This window comes from Brachyhypopomus gauderio, chromosome 13 (assembly GCF_052324685.1).
Source record: "Brachyhypopomus gauderio isolate BG-103 chromosome 13, BGAUD_0.2, whole genome shotgun sequence".
Lineage (NCBI taxonomy): Eukaryota > Metazoa > Chordata > Actinopteri > Gymnotiformes > Hypopomidae > Brachyhypopomus > Brachyhypopomus gauderio.
Genome location: NC_135223.1, coordinates 21,044,803 through 21,069,063, shown reverse-complemented (window position 1 = coordinate 21,069,063; position 24,261 = coordinate 21,044,803). Strand labels below are relative to the sequence as shown.

The window sequence follows — 24,261 nt, the reverse complement described above, 5'->3', positions numbered from 1 at the left end:
TCTATACTATGTCCACCATCCACATTTATTTATTTGAAGCATCTCTCTACTATAAGGGACTATAGCCCATCTGATGTCATACACAATTGTACAGTAGCCCTCATACAAACGGTGAGTGATCTAGGCATGTGCAACTGTGTCGGAGCCTTTCTTAAATGGCTGGTGTTCTGGTGTGTTCCCTCTATGTGGTGGTCAGTGCCCATTCATGTGAATGGAGAGTGAAGCTGGCCCATCTGGTCCAATCCCACAGAAGAGCTGCTATAGCAGGGATTGCTAAGAACGTTGACGCTGACTGTGATCTAAAGATGTCGGTACACACAGTGCTTCTCTGCCTGCTGTGTGTGGTGATGCAAACTGTTCAGAGTGCCCGTGGCAGGCAGACAGGGGCCATGCGGGGGCCCCTTATGGCCTTATGGCTTATCAAAGTACATCTGTATGACTGCTATGGTGTTGTAGCCCGTGTGTTTAGTTTATGCATATGAGAATGAACACAAGGTGGTGCTGTTGCCAAAGTATTGCACTGATTTAAATCGGGTATGTATGACTAAATAGTTCAGTCACTTTGGAACTTTATGACCTGTGGGAAAAGCCCCATTTCAGTTAATCTAAACACATTTAATAATCAGAAGCTCTCCAGGAATGTATCTTACCCTCTAATGGCATTACACCAGCACTGAGTGGCATTTCAGGGTTGTGGACAGAGATATATATGGTGCTCTGTGAGTTGAGCCTCTGTGTGTGTGTGTGTGTGTGTGTGTGTGTGTGTGTGTGTGCGCGCGCGCGCGCGCGCGCGGATGCCTTGGTGGGACGGTTGCCAAGAACTCCATCTCCGCGTGCCCTTTTAGGGAGCAGCCATGCAGGAATGACAGTTTTGCTGACCGCGTCTTTTTCCCTCTCTTGTCCCCTTCCTCATATCCAGGGTGCCTCTGTTCACACACTGAACCGCAATATTTGCCCAGGACCTTATCGTCCTGAGAGGGCACGGTCCCGGGTTCGCTCGGTCCGTCTCGCCATCCGTCACGTTACCGGGGCGCCCTTTCACGTAGGAATCCCAGCCGTCCCCATGTTGACACACGGCCTCACAATGTGCGCTCTCGGTCTCCAAGTGTGTTCTCCTTGGTCGTGGGATGGAGACTCTCCTGTGTTCGAGTGACTCAGCCCCGTGGGTCAGGCCGGGTTCGTTTGAGATGGAGCACGTAACGGAGGCCCCACGCTTGTCAACTGCCTACTTGGGCATGTTTAATATGGAAGCACAACCCCGTCCCAACCCCCAACACGCACTGTTAAAGCCTTTCTCCTCTACACACATCTGCCCGTATGAAGGCTGATTTAGGGACCACATCTGTTTCACACCAGGTGACTGGGCGGTCGGTACACTTCTGACAGCCTGTCATGGCTGATGGATTATTGTAGGCTTGGTGCTTTGGCAAATGATAAGATAAAGAAAAAAAACGATGCTTTCTGAAGCATACGTGTAAATCAGACAGGATGCTGTCGAACACGGGACTCAGAGTTCAGCTCCACTAACACACCTGAAAGGCGTTTAGCACGGACTAAGCTCTTCAACAGGCCACTTGGCTATACATATCCCGAATAACAGCTGCATTATAAACCTATTCCACCCTCCAAAGGTCCTTTGTAGTTCTGAGGTTCGGCTCGGCGGCATTAGGACCCCGTAGCAGCGCGGTGAGTAGTAACCAGTAGTAACCAGTGGTGGTGCCTCGGTGGGCACGCAGGAGTATCTACAATAACGGGCTCCACAGCCGTGGGCTGGAGTAGTCCCCCCGGTCCAAACGTGACGACCACAACCACGGCGTGAAAAAGAAGGAGAGCACGTGGTGAGGCTCTTTATAAACCCCTCTCTCTCTCGCTGCAGCAGTTCGGAGATGATGCGTCTTGGCGTGCGTCAGCGCAGAGGAACTGCGCATTCCGCATCTGTTTTTTCCACAAGCGGGGATGGAGACGCGCATTAACGCTCTTTCGTCGCCCTGAAGGAAAATAACTGGACTTCTCGCCTCTTCAGTTCACTCCGCCGGTTCTTCAGCCCCGCAGACACGCGCGTTAACAGCTTTAGTAGCTTTTCTCCCTCACACCTAACGTGCGCCAAAAAACCAGTGCGAAACTCCGCAGACGGTGTCGTGTGCGCTTCTCCGTACGCGTGTGAGTAGACCTGTCGGTGTGAAGCTACACGGTGATCCGTGGTAATAACGAGACGCGCCTGTGCCGTTTGCGCCACCGTTGGAGAGGCTGGTGGCGCTCTGATGCGGTGGAGCTGTGCGCCATCCCGCAGGCTGCACGTCTGCGCCAAACGACCGGACCGGACCGGAGCTGCTCGCGGTTTGTTTCGCCCGTATAGTTAGAGAAGGTCTTCAAGGCATCAGATGGCCACACCGATCACTGCACTGTACTCAGATCTGTAGCTTTTCTTCAAGATACAATCAGTGCGTGGAATGATTTATGCTGCCAGCTTTTCTTTCTCTGCATAACGGATTTTTCATCATTAAAAAAAACTTTGCGAAGTTGTCACGTCGAATGGATTTACAGGTACAAAGCAAACATAGGTAGTGATAGGGGATGTTTTAAACGTCCTTAAGCCCCGAACGAACTTTATTCTCGATCGAAAAAGACAATTGACTATACAAAATGCATTTATCGTATAATTATTTTGAAATCGGTGCATTTCGCTTAATTTAATCCAGATATCGGGCGCAGAGATATTCTTTGAAAACCGTTGAGACCAATACTGGTAGCACTATACCTACCACAAAAATGAACTTCTTCATTTTAAGTCTTTTTCTGACCTTGGATTTAGTCACCGTGGCTCTCAGTTTATCCACATGCAGCACGTTGGACATGGATCAGTTCATGAAGAAGCGAATCGAGGCCATTCGTGGTCAGATCCTCAGTAAACTCAAGCTGACCACCCCACCGGAGGACTACCCGGAGCCCGAGGAGGTGTCCCGGGACATCATCGCCATCTACAACAGCACCCGGGACCTGCTGCAGGAGAAGGCCAACGAGCGCGCGGCCACCTGCGAGCGCCAGCGCAGCGAGGAGGAGTATTACGCAAAGGAGGTGCACAAAATTGACATGCACCCCTTCTATCCTGCAGAAAGTAAGTTTTTAGTGTGAGCTTAATCGGGACTATGTTTTGATTAGTTATTGTTTTGTTTGTTTATTTGATTTTTGCTTGTTTTTTAACATTGTAAAACGTTTGTGATACTCAAGAGTTTTTTTTCTGAGTAGTCTACTATCAGCTTGCCTGATGTGAACTTCATTTGAGAGGTGGAACCATTTCACCCACATGCACACAGCGCTTTGAGAAACTATTGTTTGTTAGATGGTGGCCCATTGCGTACAATGAGCCTGGCGCGTGTTTTTGCATTTGACACCCTCTCCTAAATGTTATTTTAAGGATATGCGTGCCCGTTCATTCAGTAATCTTTTGCGAAGAAAGAACGGATTTAATGTCTTAGCACGTGCTCTGATTGGGACAAAGAAGAACATGCAGTTTCTAAGATTTCATTAATTGTGTGAACTTCTGCGCCTTCACAGACGACTATCTGAAGATGTTGTGAACTGCTTGGCACGCATGTGCCTCCTGTAAGATCACAGAGTTGGCTCATAGTTATTCTCATTCGATAAAAAGCCCAAAAGAGTATTTGTGTATTTCCTACCGGCTGCTATGAGAGACCACGTTTACGTGTTGGGTTGTGTAACCATTTATATATTCCCCCAACATTGTTGTACTAATATCTCTAGAATACACACACACACACACACACACACACACATATATATATATATATATATATATATATATATATAGGCTATTTAAATGCCCTCCTAACACCCCCCCCCCCCCCCCCCCCACACACACACACACACACACACACACACAGACTGGAAGAATAAGCCACTGTATACTCACACAGACCTGCTGTGAACATTAATGCATTCATGTTTTTAAAGTCATGGCTGTGTAAGCAAATTGAACTACATTCAATGGCCTTATTGTGCCATTAATTACCAAATTGTTTTCCTCTCACATATCAAATGTGATTATGTAGCATGAAGGAAAAATAACTAAGTGATATTTTATATGCCCAAGGTATATTTCACATTAAATATTATCCTTGGCCCTGCCCATTGAATAAACACCCTAAACATGGATAGATTTGGCTCAGTGCCATCCTCTGGTTCAAAGGTATTTATGGCTTATAAATAATACTGTGTCAACACATGGGGGAAAGAACAGGATTATTTTAGAATTCATTGTTATTAATCCCCATGTCTGAGTGAGCTGAATGGAAGAAGAGAGGACCATGCAAGATGACTGGGCTCACTTCCCTAGCTGTCACTCATCCCCTCCAATCATGAGCAAGTGTCTGTGTCTAGTCTCCTGAGTCTAGATTACAATTTAGCCAGATCGCTTACTCAATGGCTCTCTGACTCACTCACACAGGGTCACGGAAATGTAGAGGGTATCGGCCTTATTTGGTCGGGCGCCAGGCAGCAGTCACGGATAGCACCGCAGGGCATGGCACTGGATGGCATACAGAAATGCAGGGGTGTATAGAGAGAGAGAGAGAGAGAGATACTTAGCTTGAGAGCTGGCAGGTCCATGTAACACCATTTCAACAGGAGCTGAGAAGAAGCCGTGCACATTTCTGCTGTTCTTTGCTCATTGGGCCACATGCTCCATGGAAAATTCCAGCTGGAGAGCTACAGTATCAGAGCTGTGGAGGGGTAGCCACAGTATCAGAGCTGTGGAGCGGTAGCCACAGTATCAGAGCTGTGGAGCGGTAGCCACAGTATCAGAGCTGTGGAGGGGTAGCCACAGTATCAGAGCTGTGAAGCGGTAGCCACAGTAGCAGAGCTGTAGAGCGGTAGCCACAGTACCAGAGCTGTGGAGTGGTAGCCACAGTACCAGAGCTGTGGAGCGGTAGCCACAGTAGCAGAGCTGTGGAGCGGTAGCCACAGAATCAGAGCTGTGGAGCGGTAGCCACAGTAGCAGAGCTGTGGAGCGGTAGCCACAGTAGCAGAGCTGTGGAGCGGTAGCCACAGTAGCAGAGCTGTGGAGCGGTAGCCACAGTAGCAGAGCTGTGGAGCGGTAGCCTCAGTAGCAGAGCTGTGGAGCGGTAGCCACAGTAGCAGAGCTGTGGAGCGGTAGCCACAGTAGCAGAGCTGTGGAGCGGTAGCCACAGAATCAGAGCTGTGGATCGGTAGCCACAGTACCAGAGCTGTGGAGCGGTAGCCACAGTAGCAGAGCTGTGGAGCGGTAGCCACAGTAGCAGAGCTGTGGAGCGGTAGCCACAGAATCAGAGCTGTGGAGCGGTAGCCACAGTACCAGAGCTGTGGAGCGGTAGCCACAGTAGCAGAGCTGTAGAGCGGTACCCACAGTATCAGAGCTGTGGAGCGGTAGCCTCAGTAGCAGAGCTGTAGAGCGGTAGCCACAAAATCAGAGCTGTGGAGCGGTAGCTACAGTAGCCGAGCTGCATCCCGATGCCTCACTGATTTCTCCCTCTCTACGCCCTCTGCCCCCTGCCCTGCCTCCACCACACTGCACTCACACCACCTCCTCTCCAAGAACATGCACTTTTATCTAGCACACACTCTCTTATCTGTGTGTGTGATACAGAACCGTTAGCCATATCAGGAGACAATCACTGTGAAAACAGCTCTTCTTACAGCATTAACTTTTATTATGAACATTCAGCATTATCTGTTTCATGGCATTTTGAATAGGTGCCATATAGGCATATAAAGTGCATTTAGCTACTGTTCTACACATGCGTTTCTCAGCACACAGTAAAATATACATTATTATGCCACATATTTTAGAGGCGAAACCCCTAGAGGTTTACGCTGAGACAGTGGGGTTCTGCAGGAGCAGTCAGCAAATGTAATGTGGCATTGACACGGTCAGCTGTGTTTCTGCTGTGGATGTGCTGAGCTATTAAATGTCCACACATGCATAAATGCTTTCATGCCATGGCTCCAGCCACACGTTAGTAAACGCATGTGTCTTTGCAGCCAAGTATAGAGCTCCCTTGTGTTCATGCAGATGAACACAAGGCCACCAGTGTGTGTGTGTGTGTGTGTGTGTGTGTGTGTGTGTGTGCACATGAAGGACTCGCAAATGTTTTAGGTTACAGTCATTTTATGGGGGTAGTGCATTCATGTATGTTTTGTTAGTTTGTGCACTGGTGGAAAGTTGGTGAAAGGTGTACCTCATGTTTGAAAAGTCAGAAAGGTTGTCAGTTGCCATTTAATGATACTATCAGCCTGTGATAGTGTGAACAACTGAATAGGCTCATTTCTGTTGTAGCGTACTGTCCTAAAGAGGTCAGAGGAGACACTTGAAGACACTCTGATCTATAAAGAGAACTTCTAAATGTATGATCAAATGTCTGAAAACCTATGTTGCGCTGAACTATTTTGTAAGGTCATCAAATCAGCATATTTTTGCTCATGCTTCATAGTACCCAGATTGCTCAAACCTGAATCCTTACCAAAAGCATTATCTTTTATAAAGTTAACAATTAGTGTGATAAGTACTTAAAGCTCTTTACAGGTAAACAGAAACCATATGGAGTGGTCAGATTTGAATAATTCAGGTGCCATTTGTTTGATTCATTATTCTATTCTGAATTGCATTTATCACTCTGTCTAAAAAGTCTCCAAATTATATAGAGAACATATATAGGCCACTAAAGTAGTAATTGTGTTTACAGACCATGGATAGCGCTAGTTGTTTGTATTGTAAAACTTAAGAAATACCAGTAATAAAGTCTTAAAATGAATGACTCCTGGTAAATGGCTCTGTTCAGCCTCCATAAATCAAAACGAGGAGCCTCGTATGTACTATAACACATTATGGTAAGACAAACACAGCCATGAACATATTTTATCATGTCAGATTAGTTGAATAATGTCATGTCACAGTGCTTTCCTTGTAGTTGTATATTTTATTCAGGAAGACCACCTAGAACACCAAACATTTGGCTAGAACCATGCAGAATTAGCAAATACAAAAATAATCTTGTAGGATCTAGCAACATGGACACTGCTTATTGTGTTATTAATAAACACATTATTCATGTGCATTGCAGATTGGTGCGTTTGATCTGCATGTGTGTGTGTGTGTGTGTGTGTGTGTGTGTGTGTGTGTGTGTGTGTGTAGTGTGAGTGAGGTGGAGCGTGTGAGAACGGCAACACGTAAAAGGTTTTGTGGTGAAGCCGACAGCAGCCACTATAGCGCAGGGATGTTTTAGTACTTAGACCATGTGCGAGCAGATCTGAACTGCACTATGGTATGTGTCTGAAGCCAGAGCCATACATGACACTGTGCAGGCCAGCAAGAGGCCCGTTTAGAGGAGGAGACTGTCCTCGGCTGGTGCCGTGCCATCCGGGGCTGTGTCCCTGCAGCTGGGGTGTCCCTGTCTCTCTCTCTCTCTGTCTCAGAGGAGGGACTGTAGCCTGGAGCTCATCTCTTTGTGTACAGGTTTGAGTTGTGCAATAGGCTTTCATTTGGACCTAGTTCAAGATCTCCACATGGGAGAACCGAAGTGTGTATGTGGTGTGGACACAAGAGCGCATGCAGGCTGTTGTGTTATGTGTTCACAACTGAATTTAGCAAAAATTATGCTTTGTCAACCTGACATTTTTTTTGTCAGAGTATTTTCTCTTGATGTGTTGTGGTTGTTGAATCTTTTGCCATAAGCCAAAGCATTTCGTTATGCTTTTTTAATGAATTCACACTGGTTAGTAATGCTGCTGTGGTACTATAATTAATAATTATACACACATGCCAGCATAAAGAAACAGCTCAAAGCTGTTTACGTGTGTACATGCCTCTGTGAGGAAGAGGGCTTGAAGTGAGTCCGTGTTTGTGCAGCTTAGCGAAGCCTGATGCGTGTGCATGACAGATTTGGCTTAGTGGCTGTGAGAGAACACTCGAGCCCCTCTCGCCTCTCGCTGTGTAAATAAACACTGCGGTGCAGAGGGGCTTTCCCTGAAACGGCCCGGCCCGAGGGCCCGAGAGGGTCGCGAGCCTGCGGGCAGCCGCGTCAGCCCGAGTGCAGAACCCACCTCCCCGTGACACGCTAGCTCGGTTGCCTGCGACACGCTAGCTCGGTGTGCATCTGTGGGACGTCAGTGGGAAGCAAATGGAGTTTGATCTGCAGCAACCCACCAAGAGCGAAAGTGCATGTGATAACACTTTATTTACACAGGCCTGGGGAGTGTAATGGGGGACACGCAGCCAACAACTGCATCTGATCTGCCACTCGGAGCTCGGGGGGGGGGGGGGGGAGTGTTGGGTTGCATGCTGAAATGCGCTCGCTCTGACTCAGTCATACAACCTTTGCTCTGCAGCTCCGTGTGTGTGTGTGGTGCTGTTGTGAGCTATCATTTGTGCCAAATCTGAACAATGCTCAAGTACTAGTTTGTCCCTTTTGCATGTGGGATTACTGACTTCTTTATTAAGAACATCCTGCTCTAGAAGCCCTCGGTTAAGTGTTGCGTTGTTTAATCAAAACTGCATCTTTCTGTTTCTCTTTCTCTCTGAAAAAGGTGAGGACTCAGTTCCTGGGCTTCAGAGGCGGCTTGTGGTGGGGTTGTTGTTGAAAAGTGGGGCTCAGTAAACTTACGCAAGACCTGGACACATTGCAGTTTCTCCAGCGTCCCAGCTCTGTTGCGTAAGAGAAGGGAGAGAATAACGGTAGAGAGAGAAAGTGAGAGAGAGAGAGAGAGAGAGAGAGAGAGAGAGAGAGAAAGTGTGTGTGTGTGTGTGTGAGAGAGAGAGAGAGAGAGAGAGAGAAAGTGTGTGTGTGTGTGTGTGTGTGAGAGAGAGAGAGAGAGAGAGAGAGAGAGAGAGAGAGAAAGTGTGTGTGAGAGAGAGAGAGTGAGAGGGGGAGAGAGAGCATGAGGGAGGGAGAGCAAAAGTGCAGAAGAATAACAACTTTTCCTCCAACGCGTTTATTCTGTTTACAGCGAGAGCGCAGGTCCCACGTAATGTGATATTCTAACATGAGTGAAGCCCAGTGTGGGAAAAAGCTCCCCGGCCCATCTCTGGCGGCAGGGCTGGAGCCGTGTGGCTGAACTGGAGATGCTCGGGGCCAGGACGCCATGTGCAGCCCGGCCCGGCTTTCAGTGGAACATACAGGAAGCTGCAGTGAGAAGCTCAGTTGAGAGAATTAGCCTGTACTGACAAGGCTGTACTGACTGGGCTGTATTGACTGGTCTGTATTACTGTTCTAGTTTGAGATCATAGTGCTGTGTGTAAGAGCAGAGCACAATGTGAGGCTGATGACACAAAGAGAAAGAGTGTTAGAACTATATAAAAACAAGAGAGAGTCTCCACTATATGAAGTCCAGAGTGATTTAGCACTATATGAAGTCCAGAGTTAGCACTATACAGTATGAGGTTCAGAGTGAGTTAGCACTATACAGTATGAGGTTCAGAGTGAGTTAGCACTATATGAAGTTAAGTGTCTCTTTATCATCATTTCCACATTGCAAATAGCAAATTATCAGTAAGACCATGATCACCATCAATTTTTAAATTTGACGAATGCTTAAGTCATGTCTGTCAGAGTCCACTAGCGGTAACAGAATGCTGTTTATTGCAGTTGCTTGTTTTCTGGTTGCCATACAACAGGAACCTTGTGCAGAGTTCCAGTACAACAACAGTCTCTTCCACTTTACTCTTCGCTCCTTCCCCCATTACTATTGTGTCTGGCCGTTTGTGAGGGTGTGTGTGTGTGTGTGTGTGTGTGTGTGTGTGCGCGCACTGGACTGTTGCTGGGCAGAAATCATGTGCAGACTGACAGGGCTTCGTGGATGGCCCTTCAATGCGTTGGGTATTTTTAGATCCTAGGGATTATGTGCGGAGTTGTTTCCAATTTGCCATTGGCAGGTGAGTGGTTAGACAGAGGGGTCTGTGGGGACGCCGGGGACAACTCTTGTCCCTCTCCCATTCTGTCTCCCTCTGTCTCACTCTTTCCTCTTGCTCCTGCTCCTCTGCTGGTTCCTACTCTCTCGGGCCGAGCCTTGCTTCGCTCCCAGCGCCTACAACCTGACCTTCACCCTCCGGCTCTCCTCTCTTGCCTCATAACCCTACAGGGGAGGAGCGGGCCACTGAGCCTACGCCTCCACCCTGCCTCCCCGGAGCCACGCACTTCCCACCCCACGCGCTCCCCAACCCACGTGCTCCCCACGCACTCCCCACGCGCTCCCCACGCGCTCCCCACGCACTCCCCACGCACTCCCCACGCGCTCCCCACGCGCTCCCCACGCGCTCCCCACGCACTCCCCTCCCCACGCACTCCCCACACGCTCCCCTCCCCACACGCTCCCCTCCCCACACGCTCCCCATGCACTCCCCTCCCCACACGCTCCCCACGCGCTCCCCTCCCCACGCGCTCCCCACACGCTCTCCACACGCTCCCCACGCGCTCCCCTCCCCACGCACTCCCCACGCACTCCCCACGCGCTCTCCACACGCTCCCCACGCGCTCCCCACACGCTCCCCACGCGCTCCCCACACGCTCCCCACACGCTCCCCACGCGCTCCCCTCCCCACGCACTCCCCACGCACTCCCCTCCCCACGCACTCTCCACACGCTCCCCTCCCCACGCGCTCCCCACGCGCTCCCCTCCCCACGCACTCCCCACGCGCTCTCCACACGCTCCCCATGCACTCCCCACGCGCTCCCCACACACTCCCCATGCACTCCCCATGCACTCCCCACACGCTCCCCACACACTCCCCACGCGCTCCCTACACACTCCCCACGCACTCCCTACACACTCAATCAATCAATCAATCAAAGTTTATTTGTATAGCGCTTTTCACAACACATGTTGTCACAAAGCGCCTTACAGGATTTAAAAGGTTAACAATACTACGGGTCCAGAACCCTAATGAGCAAGCCAAGGGCGACAGTGGCGAGGAAAAACTCCCTAAGATAGTGGGGAATAGGAAGAAACCTCGGGAGAACCAAGACTCAAAAGGGAACCCATCCTCCATTGGGCGGCCCGTTAACACACAGATTACACAAAATACAGACAAATACACAAGTCACACACAAATCACACAATCAGACTAAGTAAAGGTAAAAATGAAAGTTCTGGGTTATGATATTGTCACTGTAAATGTCTGTTGATGAACGCCAGGCTTTCATTCCGTGTCGGAGCAGCGATGCTGGTATTGTAGGCTCCGACTGCAATGTTACTCTCCAGGTGAACCTCGGAGAAAAGATACGAGATGTAGTAAATATGTAACAGATTAATCAAAGGCCAAACTAAACAGATGAGTCTTTAATCGAGTTTTAAACAATGAGACTGTGTCTGAGTCCCGAATAGAGGCAGGAAGATTATTCCACAATTGTGGAGCTTTAAAAGAAAAGGCTCTTCCACCTGCTGTGATCTTTTTGATCCTAGGAACAGTTAATAACCCTGCGTCCTGCGAGCGAAGTGAACGCGCTGGGTTATATTGTTCAATAAGTTCACTAAGATAGTCTGGAGCTAAGCCATGCAGCGTTTTATATGTTAATAAAAGTATTTTATAGTCAATACGGAATCTAATTGGCAGCCAGTGTAATGACGATAGTACGGGACTAATGTGATCAAACTTTTTAGTTTTTGTTAAAACTCGTGCTGCTGCGTTCTGAACCAGCTGGAGTTTGTTTATCGATTTACCAGAACATCCAGCTAGGAGACTGTTGCAATAATCTAAACGAGAGGATATGAATGCATGGATTAGTTTTTCTGCATCACTAATATTTATTATGTTTCTAATTTTGGCAATGTTGCGCAAGTGAAAGAACGCTACCCTAGTTATATTATTAATATGTGTATCGAACGAGAGATCTGGGTCTATTGTGACGCCCAAGTTCTTTACCTCTGCGCTGGGGGTTATATTAAAAGAATGTAGATTCAATGCTGCATTATGTATCTTGTCTCTCGCAGCCCTAGACCCAACTATTATCAATTCTGTTTTATCGGCATTTAGTGCTAGAAAGTTACATGCCATCCAATGTTTTATCTCTTCTACACATTTCTCAATCTTACTGTTTGCGCCTAAATCATCGGGTTTTGCCGATAAATATAGCTGAGTGTCGTCTGCGTAGGAATGGAAACTGATGTCATGCTTATGCATAATTTCGCCTAAGGGTAACATGTACATGTACATGTAAGGGTAACATGCACTCCCCATGCACTCCCCACACACTCCCCACACACTCCCTACGCACTCCCCATGCACTCCCTACACACTCCCCATGCACTCCCCACACACTCCCTACACACTCCCCATGCACTCTCCATGCACTCCCCATGCACTCCCCACGCACTCCCTACACCAGGGGTACTCAACTGGCGGACCGCGGTCCGGATCCGGACCCGAACGCAGTCCTGTCCGGACCCAATCTCATTCCTGATTAACTGGATACGGACCAAAAAAAAAACCGGAGCATTTATTTCAGGGCTACTGAAAAAACTCTCCGTCACGAGTGTTACGTTTGCCACCCCGCTCAACAACTTACGTTCGCCACCCCTGCCCGCCGCACCGGACCTCAGGTCACAGGTATCTGCCAAAATTGGACCGCCGACAAATTTAGTTGAGTACCCCTGCCCTGCACACTCCCCATGCACACCTCATGCACTCCCCACGCACTCCCCATGCACTCCCTGCCTTCACTGTCCTCACCTCTCTCCGCCCCGTACATCAGTACCAGGAGGACGGAGGACAGGAAGGTCCAGTCTGCCGCCGCCTCTCACGTCTCTGCGGGTCCCACCAGCACGTCACCAATATTTGGGCTCAGTATCCAGTGTGAGGCTGTAAAAGTGCCTCTGAGGTAGCAAACAGTTGCATCCAGTAATTTCTCCAAATCATACGCCTGTATAACGTTTTTTTAAATGTAAGCACATTTTTGGAACTTTTCTCTGTTGTACTGATCACAGTGTCATATTTTATTGATGCCATATGCTATTTCCTAGGTCTCTATGACAACTAAAATGTAAACCTTCAAAATCTTTTAGGCAGCAGCCTGAAGAAATGTGTGTGTTTGTGTTTGTTTCTATATGCATATATATATACTTATGTTTACACTTGTGAAGACCAGATGTCCCCAGAGATATAGTGAAGTATGCAAGCAACTTAGGCCTGTCATCAGAAACATGTTTGTCGACAGAAATTGTATTTTTATTGTTAAAACACGTGTGTTTGTGTGTGTATGTGTTTGTTTGTTCTCAAATGTGGATGTGTTTATGTGTGTGCAACTGTGTGCAACCATGTGCCCGTGTACGTGTGAGTAATCTTATCTGAAAGTCATCTCATGTCACCATTAAACACCATCGGAGCTGTGTCTTTGCACCGTGTGGGCCGGGTCGAGAGACCTGCTCAGCAACAGTGGGTTATATATGCCTGCTCACAGACAGACAGGCCTGCTCACAGACAGACAGGCCTGTCACTGAAGACAGCGGGGCAGCCGTCCAACACACACACTTCTGTTGAACAGGAAGCTCGGCAGCAAACGCTACAGGAAACGCATCTGAGTTTGGGGAGGAGCAAAGGACACTGGGAGCGAACCTTTGGCCCAAGGCCCTGATCAGTGAGAATACACACCAGCGCAGATTAGGTCTGTAGCAAAAGGGTTTAGCTTTTGTTAGAGCAAGATATCCGAGTTAAACATCTCCTCCATTAGTGCACATTATACCCGCGGAGAAGCGAGAACTCGGCCAGGTCCTCGTGGGCGTTTTGCACACGTGGGCTGTTGTGAGCGGGCGAAGGAGGCGTCGGCCATGCGGATGATGGACGGTGCGGAGAGATGTTGGTGGAGCAGCTGTTGGAGTGTGGGCTGAGTGATGCGGGTGTAGGTGGTGGTTGGTGTAGCGAGGTGGTGGTGGTGGAGGTGCAGCCCAGCTCCAGGTCCAGCAAGAAGACAAGGGGAAGTCACGTGATTCTTTCCCTTGCAGGAAGGAAGCCCCTGCTCGATGGCTGTTTCCCCCTGTTCATCATGAGAACTGCTCACTCAGGAAGCCATTCAGAAACTATTCGCCAAATGGTTCTAATGGCCTGAGATGAAGTGATTTACGAGGGAGAATGTGAGCAGAGCTCATGTGAAAATGACGGGATGTCCTACATGTGTGTGCTTTAAATAATTCTTTTCACTATTCTGGCAACTTTACAAATCTGTTAAACGTCCAGTATGCTGTCTTATGTGTGTACATGACTTCGATGTCTCATATTTCCAGAGGAACGTCTAAAAGGCCTTGCCCTTGACTTCTGCATGGTAGGGTCATTTTGTATAACTGAGCAGAGTGAATCTGATTTGGTGGTATTCACCATGGATAATTATTTTTACTACGTGTATAAACCTTTTGGTTTGCTACAATAAAATGCCTGGCTTGTGTTCCCATCATGCTCCAGATGGCAGACAGTAGTCCAGAGGATGTGAAGTTCATAAGCTCAGCCTTCCTCATTAGGACACTGCTTCCATTTTGGGCGTGTTACGGCTTCATCTTTACAAACGAGGTTCCAAGGCACTATCAGAAACCTTGTAATCCGGTAAAGCAGTGAGCCAAAACTTCATATTAGAATCTTAAAAGAAATGACAAACCCATGCTCTAATCCCTCGCTCATCAAACCAGTGCTGTCAAATACCAGAGGTTAATAACTCAACAGGTCTCAGGGATCCTCAGACGGTGCTAAATGAGGCATACTGAAAGATATCTGCTTTCTTATAGTGTCTCCCCTCTCTGACATATATTTGGTTTACTACCACATGACAGCGCAAGCCACCAGCCGTAGTGTGAGCGTACGGCCCCCCCTGCGGTGTGTCTGAACGCTCGGGGGCGTGTCTGAACGCTCGGGGGCGTGTCTAGCGCATGTTCACGACCGCAGCACCGCAACCTGGTGGCGGATCATTTTCCTGTCACGTTCGTATAAATCAGCAGCAGTGCGGTTTCACTCTCCCCCTTTGCCCCCCAGCCAGTGGCTTTCTTACCGAACTAGCCCAAATTCCCCAGAGGATCGGAGTGTCACAGGAAAATCGTAGTACGTTAGGATTAGAGGCCTCAACATCTCAGCACAGGAGCTCTGGCACGTGTGTGCACATGCGTGATGTCATTTGTGTGTAAACACACAATGGCGTGCGTTCACCGCAGCGGTGGTGCTCAGCTCTCCGCTCAAAGCCTCCAGTGTGGAGTGGAGCACAGCAGAGTCATTCATACAGGCAGGATGCTGGAAAGAAGTTTATGTAAACCGAGCTCCTTTAGCGAGCCCACTGCACGCTTGATGTGTGACTTTTTTTCTTCTGATGGATGGGAAAAGAGCTAGCGAGGGCTTCGCTTCTCTTGGCCCATCTGTCCTGGTCGCACGGTGAAAAGTTAGTATTGGCTCCCCATCCCCGTGATTATACGTATGAGAGAGAGAGAGAGAGAGAGAGAGAGAGAGAGAGAAGGACGAGGTGAGAGACTGAAAAGGCATCTTATAAACTATACTGTGTTGGACTACACTAGGTCTTCAGTACTGCATCATGCTGGTTAGATAGACTGAACTTTCAAGCAAGTAACAGCCTGACAAAGTACCATAACACTAGAGATCATGACCAAACTACACACCTCCAGGTAAAATGTCCAGCGGAGTCTTTGGGCACCACAAACTCCCCCCAAACACACACACACACACACACACACACACACACACACACTGCAAAATGGTTTGGGAGCGCTGTGAAGGTCTTTTCCTCCCTGTCTCTCCTTCTCTGGACGGATGTCCTGCTCGTGTAGGCTCTATAAACAAACCAGCGCAGATCACTAATCCATGGCTTGTGCTCACACTAACAGCCATCAGTGTGGGGCTCGGGGCCATGCTGCTGCACCCGTGCCTCCTCTCTGCGCTAGCATGCTAACTCGCGTGGGTTAAAGTGGTGTCCTGGGAAACAGCCGCGTGATCTCTGCAAGTCTTGTGCTCCCAGTTTTCAGTGTTCCCCACGTCCTGAGGGTGTGCGGAAGGTGTGCAGAGGGTGTGCGGTGTGGCTACACAGCGCACAGGTTCTTGTCAAAGCACGCTGCAGTCACACATGGTTTAGAGTAGCATGCTAGTGTTGCCGTAGTGCTCCACTTATTCAGGCACCGTGTAGAGCAGGGCCCTAGCACAGCTGCCTCGCATTTGTTTACTAAAGCATCCATTTTTCAGGGATTTATTTTTGCGGGACACAAGATCGTGACCTGTTCATTAGCCTCTGTCTGAAAAAAGTGCTTATCACTGTCGCTAATGTGTCATGTCTAAATGTGTGTGCAACACCACATCTTGGATCTTTCTTTTGAGTTGCTTCTGATTCGGGCTCAGGTGTTATTAATCAGCCTCTCTAACATCAGGTCCAATATCCTCCAACTAACTCTTGTTTAAATATCTGATGAGATATGTTCTACATGTGTAGCCCAGAAGTCTTGTGGAACACTGTGACATCCACCATATGGCTTTTCCTGTAACCCCAATCATTTGGCAGTAGCTTGCAATTACTAGCAAAAGCTCTGCCAAGAACCTAGAAAACGTGTGGCAATATCGTTGTTATCTCCACCCCACATGTGCGGTAATGATGGCTTTGATTTGACGGAGCTGCCTTTGCCCTACAGATGTCATCTCGGCGACCCACTACAACCCGTACTTCCGCCGCCTCAGGTTCGACGTGAGCTCGTTGGAGAAGAACGCCTCCAACCTCGTGAAGGCGGAGCTGAGGATCTTCAGACTGCCGAGCCCGAAGGCACGCGTCTCTGAGCAGCGCATCGAGCTCTATCAGGTGAACCATCTGCGTTAGGTCCGCGTCCCGCCCCGCTGTCGAGCTACCGGCCAATCAGTGAATGGCGTGGCCCTGTGCCTGTGCCTGCACGGGTACCCACACTGCTTCTGTCTTCTGCTGCTCCATCTGCACACGACCAGAACCTCGCCGCCAACTCCTGCCAGCCCCAGACCAGAACCAGAACTCCTCCCAGGCCCAGGACACAAACACATACAATCAACCAAATTGTATTTTTTTGAGTTTTCCCACTCTTTCTGTCTCCGTGTTTCCTGCTGTCTGTCTTATTCGCGTCGAGGGTGCGACAGGCTGTGGTTGTGAGATGGCACACCACACCTTCCTCTTTCTCATTTGCGTGGCGAGAAAACGGAGAAGAATATGGTGTTGTGACTTAGAGTGCACGGGGTCTGGGGGGCACGGGTCCTGACGCCCCCTTGTGTCTCACCCTTGTCCTGCACACACCCCACAGGGCCAGTCATGCCCAGCGGTGACAGGTGCTGTAAACCCCGGCTAAACCCTGCCTTCACTCTCACTAACACACAGATTAGAATGATGTATGTACTACAAGAGAGCGTTTTACTTCAGGCTTCAATATCCATACTGATGTTAGCGCTGCACTTTTTCTTCCCACTATAGCACACATTTTAGGCCATCATTCTCTGGAAAGCTTTAAGGAACAGATAAAAAGCAGTCTGTTTCAGATTAAACCAGAAGCACTTTCCAGCTTCGTAAAGAGGAATCTCCTTGGTGGGAGCTGGCAGGGTAAATCTATCTTGCACTTTGGCGCCGTGATTCTTTATCCCTTCCTCCTTTGCTAGCTCATATCCGATATGAGTCGTTTTCTGCACATAATTGTAAGGCTTTACATTTTCCCAGCGAGCTTTCTGGTCTTGCAGTATGTGCAGTGTTATAACCAAACTACATATCCCAAATCACAGCTGTTCCAGGGGCTTACGTGACGGAGTTCCTCCTGGCTCCTCCTGGTTCCTCCTGGTTCCTCCTTCAGGGGCTTGTAGAGGCAGTGGCCTCCTCTGGTCTCTAGCGAGCACTCTAGGCCATGGAGCCTGAGCGTGAGCCTCACGGAGACCAGGCGAGATGAGCTGTGTGGTGTGTTGCAGTGTTTTACACATTAAGGAGTGCGTGGTCCAACGTAAACACGCAGCCACGGAGGACAGAGCAATAACAGCGCACTCTGGCCAGCATCTGTTTCCGCCAGCTCTGCTGCTCCAAGCTTCTTCTATTTTTTTATTCTCCAGACCTGGCTAATCGATCAGGGAGTCACTGACACGGGAGGGGGAAGTGTGGGGAGGAGGCAGAGGATGAATGTGGAGGCGGGGGGGAGGCGGGCGGGAGGCGGAGTCGTCCTTCAACGGAGCTGCGTGGCTGAACTGTGCGTGACCGGCCAGAGCTTTAAGCACCGGGCCTAAATTGTGCACGCACTGGGACACTGGAGGCAGCGTAGAGGAAGGAGAGGTGGGGTGGGGGGGGGTTGAGAGAGGTGAACTCGGGGTGGTGAGCTGCTTCTTGTTTTTCCTGCTAGATCCTGGGCCATAAGGACCTCACCTCCCCCACACAGCGCTACATCGACAGCAAGGTGGTGCGTACGCGCACGGAGGGAGAATGGCTGTCCTTTGACGTGACGGAGGCGGTCAGCGAGTGGCTGCTGCACAGAGGTAAGGGAAGAGAGAGATGGAGAGAAAGAGAGAGAGAGAGAGAAAGAGAGAGAGAGAGAGAGAGAGAGAGAGAGGAGGAGAGATGCATTAGCCACGTTCATTGTTTAGAAAAGCACATTCTTACATGCACTTTTGTTATAGAGCCACCCAGTGTACTTTCACAGAGAAAAAGCATCATAGGCAACCTGCTTAAAAATGAAATCACAAGCGTACTCTGGGTATGCACCTCATTGGCCTAGCAGAGTAACGGAGGTCATTAGCAGTCGACCTAGTGCCTAGTAGAGCCCCAGAGAGGTCATGTCGAGGGAGGGTCAGCACTACTCATCGTCAGTGCGGTGAGGTTGTGGGCGTGGCCTGCGGCAGGAGAGGGCGTCGACCCTCCATACTCACCCAACCACCTGCAGCAGCTCCAGCTCTCAACTTTTTGATTGACAGCAAGACGAACTAACCACTCTCTCTGTCTCTCTCTCTCTCTCTCTTTCTTTCCGCTGCCCTCCCCCCAGACAGAAACAATGGATTCAAGATCAGCCTGCACTGTCCCTGCTGCACATTTGTGCCGTCAAATAATTACATCATCCCGAACAAGAGCGAGGAACTGGAGGCCCGCTTTGCAGGTGGGTTGGGGTGTGGGAACACATACATGGGTCAAAGGGGGGGGGGGGGGTGGGGGGGGGGGGGGGGGAACTGGCCCAGTTTTCATGTGGAGTTCATCGGGTTTTTGTGCTGACTTTATCGGTTAGAAGTTTCCAACTCCGTAATAAAAAACGTATGCATATTTTCTGCATACTCGCTCATATTTCACCCCAGTGCACCTAATGTTTGAACCCCTGTGATAAATTGCATGACCGTTCGAATCTGTGTATGTAACAAGCCTTTGGCCCCGAGTTCAGTTTTGGGACCTTGGCTTCACTAACCGCCTGTTGGGCTGTCGCCTGACAGGGATTGACGACAGCTTCAGCCACGGCGGAGAGCCCAAGATCAAACGCCGTCGTCACAGTGGCCACGCCCCCCATCTCCTGCTCATGCTCCTCCCCTCCTACCGCCTGGAGTCCCAGCACAAGAGCCACAGGCAGAAACGCGCCCTGGACGCCGCCTTCTGCTCCAGGTCAGGCCCCGCCCCTCCCTCCCCCAGCGGGAGGGCGGGTTGGCAAAAGCCCCGCCTCTCTTCCCGCTGGCTGCTGCCGCGTGCGGGTCCCGGCGTGGCCTAAATCGGCTCTTGCGCTCCACAGGAACGTCCAGGACAACTGCTGCCTGCGGTCACTCTACATTGACTTCAAGAAGGACCTGGGCTGGAGGTGGATCCATGAACCCAAAGGCTACAACGCCAACTTCTGCGCGGGGGCGTGTCCCTATTTGTGGAGCGCAGACACCCAGCACAGCAAGGTGGGAGGCAGCACAGCCCCAGATCCAAACACCAGCATCTCATTCATGTGTTTATTTGGACAAGGATGAGAAAGACTAGGCCGGTCTCTCCCTTTCAGTAGACTCTCTTCTCAAAGTGCACAACACAACAGGCACAGTAAGAGTGGAAGAAGTATACGAATGTCACATGCATTGGGTGTAATAGATGTAGCAGTGATGGCTTCTCCTCTGTTCTCCCCCCAGGTCCTTGGGCTGTATAACACCATAAATCCAGAAGCGTCTGCCTCTCCGTGCTGCGTGTCCCAAGACCTGGAGCCCCTCACGATCCTGTATTTCATTGGCAAGACCCCCAAAATTGAGCAGCTTTCCAATATGATTGTCAAGTCCTGCAAATGCAGCTAGGAACTGGCTACAGCTGCAATCACATGCATATGTACACACACACACACACACACACACACACACACACACACACACACACACACACACACACACACACACACACACACACACACACATACTGTACACCTATATTGTCATGTAAAAACAATCACAGGCTCTTCTTGCTCACATAGGGAACTAATGTGCTGTGCAGACAGGGTGTCAGAACAGACATGCTAAGAATTGCTGGTTTCCTAAAACCAGCAAATGCATTCAGAGTGAGCAAACCCCAGCACACATGCAGACTTGTGGCCTTTGCACTTGTGTGTGTGTGTGCGCAAGTGTGTGCGCAAGTGTGTGCACAAGTGTGTGTGTGTGTGTGTGTGTGTGTGTGTGTGTGTGTGTGTGTGTGTGTGTGTGTGCGCGTGTTTGTATATGTGGACGTGTATGTGTGTGTGTGTCTGTTTGTGTGTGTGTGTGTGTGTGTGTGTGTGTGTGTGTGTGTGTGTGTTGGGAATTGGCCCTGTCAGCACATCTCATCTCACACACTCATCACAGCAGGACATGAGTATGGCAAACACTGGAAGTTCATGATTAAGTGTGTACATGTGAAGTAGAGGAGAGAATCCCCCCTTTCACCAGCAGTTACACCAGTCTCTGCTTTCTTTCTGTCCTTTTACCTTAGCGTCCCTGACAACCTGTAGTTGTCTCTGCTTTTGGGTTTTTATTGTTTCGCTTTGGTTTTTTTGTTTTGTCTGTTGTTTTTTGTTGTGGGCGGTTGCCAGTGAACTCACTCAGTAGATGTAGGAGGAGCTGTTACTGACGAGGTTCTCCCGGTCAGAGAGACGGAGGTGATGAGATGGAAGCAAGATCTCTGAGGAACGGAGAGAGACATAACCCATCATAGCTCATCTGAAGAACATACCAGGGGCCGTACAAGGGGCTGCCCACGGGGCGTGTGTGGCCCATGGGGCGTGTGTGGCCCATGGGGCGTGTGCGGCCCACGGGGGCGTGTGCGGCCCACGGGGGCGTGTGTGGCCCTCACCAGAGCGGCGGCTGTGAGGAGTGAACACGGCGGGCAGGAAGGCTGCCTCACCACAGGTCCAGTGTTTGGGATTATGCTGAAAACGTGAACTCTGGAAGTGATGAGAGACTTACAGTGATGTCACTGTGAGCGACTGCTTAAATATACTTAAATGCAACAGCTGCCTCTTGGTTTGTGCATTTTTAATATGAATCAATCATGGAAATGCACTACAGATACACACCTCACACACACACACACACACACACACACACACACACACTTACACACACACACACAAACACACAAACACACGCACAAGGGCAAGGCTTATTTAGTAGGGATATGAAGCAGTTGCAAGCAGTTTCCCTTTGGCTTTTCTTTGGAGTTTTTATGAAGGAACACACCAGTGTTCCAGATAGCCACTTGCACGGTGTGGTCAGGTACGGAGATGTCAACATTCGACTAGATGACGAATGTCACCAGAGTGGTATGGAGACTGGGGTCACGGGAGGTGAAGGGAGAGAGTGAAGGGTGTGAAGTGGAAACGGGGGACGGCAGCAGAGGGTTTCGGCTAAGTAGTGGTGAGGAACAAACATCGGGCACCATGTCTGCGTGACCAGAGTAAAGGACTTGCAGTTGTGCCCGGTGCTGCGTGTGCCCGGTGCTGCGTGTGCCCGGTGCTTCGTGTGACACGTGCGGTCAGCAGCGTGAGGTGCGGACGGGAGGAGAAGCGTTAGGAGCAGATGTGCAGGTCAGCGTGCCACTGGACAACTTTGCATTTTCAAATTATAGAACGAAGCCCTTGTTTGATTTGTGTTGTTGTTGTCTCCGAGGAACAAAAATTGTTTGATAGAAAGAATTGCACTGACTGTATTTTATTTCTACCTTTTTATTTGCAACTTTTGCCGCTCTGTGTGTTTTCCTCGTAGTTATTCCTGCCCTGTGTGAGCCAGGGGTTCGTGATGTGAGGGGTGAGATACCATTTGGCTCCATTACACATAACTGGGACAGGAAACCAGGAAGCAGCTGTAATATTAGCGTAGATTTCCACCAGTCCTGTTTTGACCACCATCTGTGATGTACAGGTGACACCCACATCCCCCATCAGCAGGTGAACTTTCTTAAGAAGGTACCAGCGTTGTCACATTAGAGCAGTGGTTCTTAACCTTGTCCTCAAACACCCCTCACCAACCTGCATTGCCTTTCAATTCCAGTTGTAATAAATAGAGTGTGGGCTGGCCAGGGGTCCTTAAGGACTAGATCAGTGACCTCTGTGTTAGAGCTGTTTATTGTTATTGTTGTTTATGATGATAATGATTATGTTGATGTTGATCTTCTTGACCCACTATGATGTATTGTAACACATTATTGTTGTGGTGCTCTAGTGGTAAATAAATTATTTAAGTTACAAGAAATTAGTAGTCGCGTCTTTTTTGTTGTACTGTATTCATTTGTATATATTACAATGTGCATATTTGGATATTTAATAGATGCCTTCATATAAGATGGCCGTACATAATCTGTAAGATAAACCGGACAAATATTTGCAGTTCTTGCCGATCTTTAAAGTGAAGGTAGAGGTAGATGAGAAGGAGTGAGAGAGGGAGAGGGAGAGGGACACACAGAGAGAGGGACACACAGACAGGGACACACAGATAGGGACACACAGGGGCCCAGAAGATGGACATTGCATATATCAGCGTGCAGGTTCTTTGGAACGATGTGTACCGCGCTGCTCCGTCAGCCGGTCCTGTTGAAGCTCTGGGTGGTGCATCTCCACTCCGGCATCTGCACAAATACAGGCGGTGTGGTCCGCTCTGTGGGTCTGGCCCGAGACACTTCACAACCTAATATAGACTCTGGCTCTGCAAAGCACCAACATCCCTGCCAAAACAAATTCTACACATTGCAAACCCATTCTTTATTTCAGCTCAGAAAAGGCAGTGACGCTGCTAATGTGTAAACAGCCAGTTCCAGTATTGCACAGCCACCTGGGAAAGTGCACCTGATGCAGCAGCCAAAAGTGCACTTCTGTTTACATACTTCTTTTTTGTATTTCCCACACACAAGCAGGTCTCCACATGTGTGGCTGGCTTATTTGACCTTTGGCATATTTTGAGGGATCCTTTGATACAGTATATTCCCCAGTTGTGCCTCTACTCTGGAGTCCGGCCAGCCTCATTAGCTGCGAGGTTGTGGTTCTTTATTTAGGAACTCGTCTGGAGTGGGCTCTGGACCCTGCTCTGGAGACTGTCTCTCTGGAAGTGCTCTTTGATTAAGCCTGAACTCCACATTCTGCAGATAAATTCACTGCGAGCGGATGATGTCACGGGTATGTGCTGGGAGAGACTTTTCTTGGATTTTTCTTTGTTTTGTTTTTTTTTTTTTACTAAGTTCGTGGAAGCACAGCCTCCCTCGCATCGTGACCCATCAGCAGTGGTCAAGAGTTCTTCCTAATCAAACGCAGCGGACCCGCTAAAGAAAACTCTCACGTGTGTATGGCCTTGTGAAATACGAAATGGACGTTAAAAAAAGATGTGTATGTGATGGACAGCTCCCTAACATAAGTCATAACATAATCCATAACATAACCCATAACATAGCTCATAACATAATCCATACCATAACCCATAACATAACCCATAACATAATCCATAACATAACCCCATAACATAACTCATAACGTAACCCATAACATAATCCATAACATAACCCGTAACATAATCCATAACATAACCCATAACATAACCTATACCATAACCCATAATTTAATTCATAATATAATCCATAGCATAACCCATAATATAATCCATAACATAATATATAACATAATCCATAACATAATCCATAACATAATCCATAACGTAACCCATCAATCAATCAATCAATCAAAGTTTATTTGTATGGCGCTTTTCACAACACATGTTGTCACAAAGCGCTTTACAGGATTTAAAAGGTTAACAATACTATGGGTCCAGAACCCTAATGAGCAAGCCAAAGGCGACAGTGG

At 49.0% G+C, this 24,261-nt stretch overlaps 1 protein-coding gene across 1 annotated transcript; it reads left to right on the top strand.

Moving 5' to 3' along the window:
- The first annotated feature begins 1,436 nt into the window (after window positions 1-1,436).
- Window positions 1,437-22,666, top strand: tgfb2 (transforming growth factor, beta 2). Its single transcript, XM_076971677.1, has 7 exons — window positions 1,437-3,115; window positions 16,648-16,811; window positions 18,349-18,481; window positions 18,985-19,095; window positions 19,421-19,586; window positions 19,711-19,864; window positions 20,087-22,666. The coding sequence occupies exons 1-7, from the start codon at window positions 2,770-2,772 to the stop codon at window positions 20,243-20,245; spliced, it is 1,233 nt and encodes a 410-aa protein (XP_076827792.1). The 5' UTR covers window positions 1,437-2,769; the 3' UTR covers window positions 20,246-22,666.
- The last annotated feature ends 1,595 nt before the right edge of the window (window positions 22,667-24,261 follow it).

Coding starts and splice junctions, on each gene's coding strand:
- tgfb2 (XM_076971677.1), top strand. CDS start 2,770: ATGAACTTCTTCATTTTAAGTCTTTTTCTGACCTTGGATTTAGTCACC. Junction 3,116..16,647: donor CCCCTTCTATCCTGCAGAAA/GTAAGTTTTTAG, acceptor TTTGCCCTACAG/ATGTCATCTCGGCGACCCAC. Junction 19,865..20,086: donor CAGACACCCAGCACAGCAAG/GTGGGAGGCAGC, acceptor TTCTCCCCCCAG/GTCCTTGGGCTGTATAACAC.